Source organism: Camelus dromedarius, chromosome 4 (genome assembly GCF_036321535.1).
Source record: "Camelus dromedarius isolate mCamDro1 chromosome 4, mCamDro1.pat, whole genome shotgun sequence".
Classification (NCBI taxonomy): Eukaryota; Metazoa; Chordata; class Mammalia; order Artiodactyla; family Camelidae; genus Camelus; species Camelus dromedarius.
Genome location: NC_087439.1, coordinates 79,790,023 through 79,796,022, shown reverse-complemented (window position 1 = coordinate 79,796,022; position 6,000 = coordinate 79,790,023). Strand labels below are relative to the sequence as shown.

Sequence of the window (6,000 nt, the reverse complement as noted above, 5' to 3'; positions counted from 1 at the left end):
AGAAATGAGAGCCTAAGCAATTAAAGAACTTGACCAAACGCCAGTGGGGCCCATGGAAAAGCGGTACTCACATTCTCTGGAGACCCTGATGAGGGTGGAGCGAGCAGCAGGCAGGTGGCAGCATCTCTGGGCAGTAGTCTGGATGTCCACAGACTCAGGGGACAGGGCCTCTCAACGTACCTCAAGCTGTGTGATGTGAGTGTGTAGAGCAGGGGCTGTGATGAGGCACTGGGGCCGGCTAGGAAGAGCTGCTTCTTTCTGAGACTTTCTCAGGATTTGACTGTGATCCAGAACCTTTCTTCTTCCTGGCTGCAGGTCCTGCTCTGCCTCTTCCCAGCTGAGACACCCTGGGCACAGTTTCTGTATCTGCACAAGGGAAATATAACTATCTTTTTCCGAGACTGGGTTCACTGTGTCAATAGATTAAAGTGCTCAGCCCCCCGCACGTAGTCCACAGAGCAAAAGTGAAAACCATTCTGGTCTAACAAACAATCCACACACCATCACACCAGCTCAAGGTGGTGTTCACTGCTGCCGAGGAAACTGGGCTGACTCTAAGCCCTCAATTACACCTGGCCCCTGGCTGCCTACAATACCAATGAGAGCAGCAACTCCTTTGTTCTTGAAACACTTAAAAAAGAAAAATCCCCTTCCTGCACACTCACGTGGGTCTCCTTCTCCTCTTCCCAACCCTAGATGTTGGGTGCATAAGGGTCAGTCAGAGCCAGTTTTCTCCTGATGCCATCAGGCCCCTGGATGATCTCATCCACCCTGGGGCTACAAGCACCATTTACATCTGGTGCAGCCTGAGTCAGAAGACTCGGACACCCTACTGCCTACGGAGCATCTCCACTTGGACCTTGCCACAGGTTAGGCTTTCCAGAAACACACTGAGATGAGTTTGGGGTGCAAGATGTTCATTAGAGAGCCTTTCCTGTGAAAGGAAGGGGGAGGAAGGAAAGCGGGGCAGAGGGACCTCCCTCTGGGATACAAGCCTGAAATAGCCTCTGACTACCCAGTGGGGCATAGGGAGACCTGCGGGGATACTGCCCCTCAGAGGGGGTGCCCACCAGGCCAAGCTGCCCGGCCTTCACGCCCACCGTGCTCAGCCACCGACGCACGCTGCCCCAGGAAGTGTAACCTCAGACAAAGTGGTTTCCTGCGGTCTGGGACTAACTGGAAGTTGTGGCCAGGTGGAGGCTGTTTGCCAGTTGCACTCCCACAGCTGGGCAGCAAGTCCCTTCTCAAAGTGGGCGCTGGGCAGGGGGGTCTCCAGGTCTGCCAGATTGTCTAACAGCTGTCTCAGACTCAACAAGTCCAAAACCAAACACTTGATTTCACCCCGGCCCCCAGTCTCTCCTCTCCCATCTTTTTTTTTTTTTTTTTAATCTATCTCTAAATGGTTAAGACCACTAACACCTTGCTGAGGCAACACCCCAGGTTTCGGTATTGACCTCTCTTCCTGAAATGCACACGGTCAATCCATCTGCAAATTCTTTCAGATTTACACCCAAAATATGTCCAGATTCCAACTGATTCTCACCACCTTCACACTGCTCCTCAGCTCGACCACACCCCAGCACCACCCCCAAAGTCAGCTGTGAGCTCGGTAGCCTCTCCTACCCAACCCCTTCCTCCGTTCATCCTTTCTGATCTCTTTTCTACACACAAACCAGGCGATCTGCTCAAAACCAGTCAGTGCTTCCATTCACATTCAAAATGAAACGTTTCCTTACTATGACCTAAGACATCCAGCCCAGGTCTCTCTTCGACGTCATCATCTATTACTTTTCCCACGTGGCACTCCCCTCCCCTCCCCTCTCTCTAAAGGTGCGCTGTCCAGCACAGGAGCCACCAGCCGTGACACCTGAAACGTGGCGAATTCAGGCTGTGATGTATGGTTACTGTCAAATACACACTGGATTTTGAAGGTTTGGTACGAAAAAACAAATGAAAAGTTCCTCAGTAATTTTTAACAGTGATTATGTTGAAATGACAGTAGTTTGAATGTATTGGGTTACAAAAAATGTTACTAATTTGGTCCTTTATTTTTTAAAGTGCTCTTTAGAAAACTGAAATCCCCTATGTGCCCTGTGTTGTATTTCTGTTGGACAGTGCTGCTCTGAACCAGGGGTTAGCAAACCATGGTCTCTGGGGCCAAACTCTGCCCACTGCCTGCTTTTGTATGGCCTGTGAGCCAAGTACAGTTTTCACATTTTTCAATGGTTGAAAGTAAAAGAATAGTAATTTGTGACATATGAAAATTATATAAAATTCAAAATTCAGTGTCCATAATAGAGTTTTACTGGAAAAGAGCAATCATTTGCTTCCAGATTACCTATGGTTGATTTCACATGACAGGAGCAGAGGTGAGTAGTTCTGACAGAGACATCCTGGCCTGTAGACTCAAAATTATTATCTGGCTATTTATAGAAAAAGCTTGTCAACCCCTGCTCTAAACCCTTTGCTTACTTTTTCTTCATAGAACATGTAACTATTGCCTCTTCTGTTATGTGATAAACTCGGCAAAGGCCTGCACTTTTCCTCTTTTGTTCAGTGAATCACTGCCAGCACCTAGAACAGGGCCTGGCACATACCAGGTGCTCTGTTGAATCAATACATTTGAAAACTCCAGATTTGGGGGACTGTGTAGGAAACATCTCATTAATGCAAGAACACGAGCCACCACTACTACAATCCACTGCCTCTGTTCCTCAGCCGGGAAAGCTGAGGTTAACTGAGACCCGAGCAAACCCACACACGAGAGGGGAAAGGAAATGCTGACCCTGGGCCTGGTCACCTCCTGGGCTTGAAGACAGAGACCAGTGCTTTGCTAATGACAGGAGGAGCACAGGCTTTAGAAACAAAATGCCTTATTTTATTTTACTTTAATGAATCCCATGATTTTTCATGCTTTTTTTGGCCCCTCCTACAGAGGAGAGGTAAAGCTGTCCCAGTTATCAAAAAATTCAAATCTCTTTTTCTTCAGTGGACTGCCCAGCAGTGTGCTTTCGTCTGGCGTGTCTCCCGTGTCCCAGGAACCAGCCCCGGAGGCACTTCCTGGGTCGAAGGACTCCGCTGCCTCCAGGAGTGCCACATCACTGCCGTCCTCCTCAAAGGACTTCTGGAACAGGTCATAGATCTTCTGCTGCTTTGGGTCCTTCATCAGAGAAAGAAAAGACAAGACGTCAGCACCCGGGCACCAACACTGACTCCCTCCACCACGGAGGCTGGGGAGAGGACACTAAGGAAGGCAGGGGACCAGCTGGGTGAACTGCTCATCACCCAAGCAGCCTTGGGCCTTCGTGTCTGGTTTCTCATCTTCTCAGCTGCTTGTTGGGGTAAGGAAAAAGAAATCGTTGTGAGAACAAAACAAAGAGGCTGCTCTCACACAAATTTATGCTGGGGATATTTTCTCCCTTCTGACTTTATAAATCGGTATTTCAGTATTGAAATAGCCCCCAAGCTCTCACTTCCTCCAAAACCTTCCTCCACTGAGAGGTTAGTTAAGCTGTGATTCAACTCCCAAATCAGTGTGATCAGCCATGGCTTACACCTGACTTTCAGAGTGGATGTAAAAATACACACACTTAACATATTAGTAAGTAGGTACGTGTGCCCGTTTCTGACTACTCTGAAATTACAAATGATCAAAATGCCTGCCAACTGCATCTGTGTGTTGACAATAATGGTGCAGTGTTAAAATCACACCCAGCAGTTACAACCACAACACACGACAGGCTTGTTTTCATCCGTCTGCTGATCTCTCCGAAATCTAAATTTCCAACCCTGCCCATCATCCAACCCAGAGGCACATATTCAGTATCTCCACTGATATCCCACAGTTCCATAAAATTAAACTTGTTTAAAAACCAAAACCATCCCTCATCTCACTCCTACATCCTCGAACCAGCTCCAGTTCCCTACTTTTGATGGTCTACCACCGTTCTCATAGTCTGCCCGGCTTGCAGTCACCAAGGCACCTTGACTCCATATCTCACACATCACCGCATGGAGTTGCTTTCTGCTTTCTGTTCCCTCCTCGTTACCTCGTAGGCAGGCTCTTTCCTTGGCCACACCACTTTCTACCTGCCTGGATTTGCAACGGCTTCACTGCACTTCCTGCCTCAGGCCTCCTCCCATTTCAACTGCTCACAGGTCCCTGCCAGGCTCATTTTGCCTCCAGACTATCGTTTATTTATTTTTGTTTTGTTTTTTTTGGGGGGGGGGCGTAATTAGGTTTATTTATTTGCTTATTTTTAACGGCGGTACTGGAGGTTGAACCCAAGACCTCATGCTTGCTAAACATGTGCTCTAACCACTGAACTATACCTTCCCCCAAGACTATCCTTTAACAAGATTTTCTTCACATGTCATTGGGCACCCCTGTGTCTACCTTGTCAAGTCTAACGTGGCTTTTCAGGCCCTTTATAATCAGGTCTCAACCTAACTGGCCACTGTTTCTTCATTTTCACAGAAGCCCTCCACACTGGTGAAATGAAGTTCCTTGAAAACGAGTCCTGTAAGGACTCTGGAGTATTCCATAACCTGTCCTCCACCCTCCCTTGCCTTTCAGGATCCCAGCCTTTCAGATAGGAAGAGACATTAGAGATCATTAAGGTCAGCCCCACAGTGTCCACGTGTCCTCCTCTACCATGTCTTCATCAGCTTCTGTCTGAACAACTGCAAGGTCAAGGAAAGGCCACCCGCAAGGCAGCCCCCTCCAGGAAGAACTGACTGCTCACGTGCATTGGAGTATGATGTGGGAGCACGGTGTGCTAACTTGGAGCACGCGTAACTGCATTCCAAGACCAGACGAGTGTTTCACTTCCCCTCTCAGCAGGAAGGCAGGCATAAACGCCTTTGTTTTTGGCTCCTCTACAGGAGGCAACATTTTCTTTTACTAGAAGCTGATAACATTTCAGCTCTATTTTCATAAAAAATAAATTGATATAATTATTAATCAAAATAAATGCTGATAAACTCCATCTATATTATTTTGCATTTGTACTTTAGGCAGAATTCTTAACTAATTCAAAGCAACTGAGGGCCAGGCCAATCTGAATAAATGAGTTATAAATAAACCCATTCTCATGGGCTGAGAATCCTTTAAAGATAAGGCTCTTGCTCTTTAATGGGCACATAATAACCAAGGCTCTGTCAGAACAGTCACCACTGAACTAGAGAGTTCTTTAAAAAAGTTTAAAAATAAGGTTGTTTTAAAATTGGCTTATTAAAGTTGGCTTATTAAATCAACTACACTTAAAAAAAAATAAAACAGGCTTATTAACTATAAGGATAATTCATACTTAATGTTTAAAAATATGTCCTCCCTACCCTGAGTCTTATTTATCCCAATAACTACCTTCTGAAGAGAGAACTTAGTTGCTCAGTAAATGTAAATGAAAGCTCATATCCTCAGACTAAGTCTTAGTATCGCCTACAAGGCTGTGTTGACTTAACTCTCAGCCTCTGATGCACTGCAATTCCACGGGAAGGCGCAGGCACTTTGATCTACTGAAGAGCAAGGCCACCTTTCTGCATGAGGCTCAGACCTCTGCCCAAGCCCTCGTGTTAGAAATAGTCCACTCAGGAGCCGCCCTCCAGCAGGCAGTGCCCCCCGAGTCCTCACCGTCCTGCCAACCGTCCGAGCAGGTGAAAGAAGACCAGCACCTCTCACTCCTCTTTATCTGGTTTCACTGAGATGGAGGAGGAAGGGCTGGGGCAACTGGGGCCGCAGAGCTAGGCCAGGGCAGGCCTGCTGGGCCCCGGGCTGCCCTCTCCACAGGCAAACAAGCCACGGAAGGAAAGAAGCCGCTGGCCTCTTTGTCCTCTTGATAATAAGCGGGGCTGTCGCATGGGGGATGCTGGGCGGAGCTGGGATGCCTTCGGCCTTGGGCTGGCTTCCCATGACCCGTGACTGCGAGCAAGACTTATTGCTCTGCAAGCCTCGGTTCACCCCTTTACAAAGTGGGAGACACCAGGGATAAAATGCAGTGA

At 47.6% G+C, this 6,000-nt stretch overlaps 1 protein-coding gene across 2 annotated transcripts in view; it reads right to left on the bottom strand.

Annotated features, from left to right (window-relative positions):
* Positions 1-2,856: 2,856 nt before the first annotated feature.
* The window catches only part of SMARCAL1 (SWI/SNF related, matrix associated, actin dependent regulator of chromatin, subfamily a like 1), a 51,436-nt gene continuing 48,292 nt past the window's right edge, over positions 2,857-6,000 (bottom strand). For both annotated transcript variants that reach the window (XM_010979699.3, XM_010979700.3), the window contains one exon: positions 2,857-3,160. In XM_010979699.3, coding sequence (XP_010978001.3) covers positions 2,930-3,160 — 231 coding nt within the window. In that variant the 3' untranslated portion in view covers positions 2,857-2,929. The remainder of the gene's footprint in view (positions 3,161-6,000) is intronic.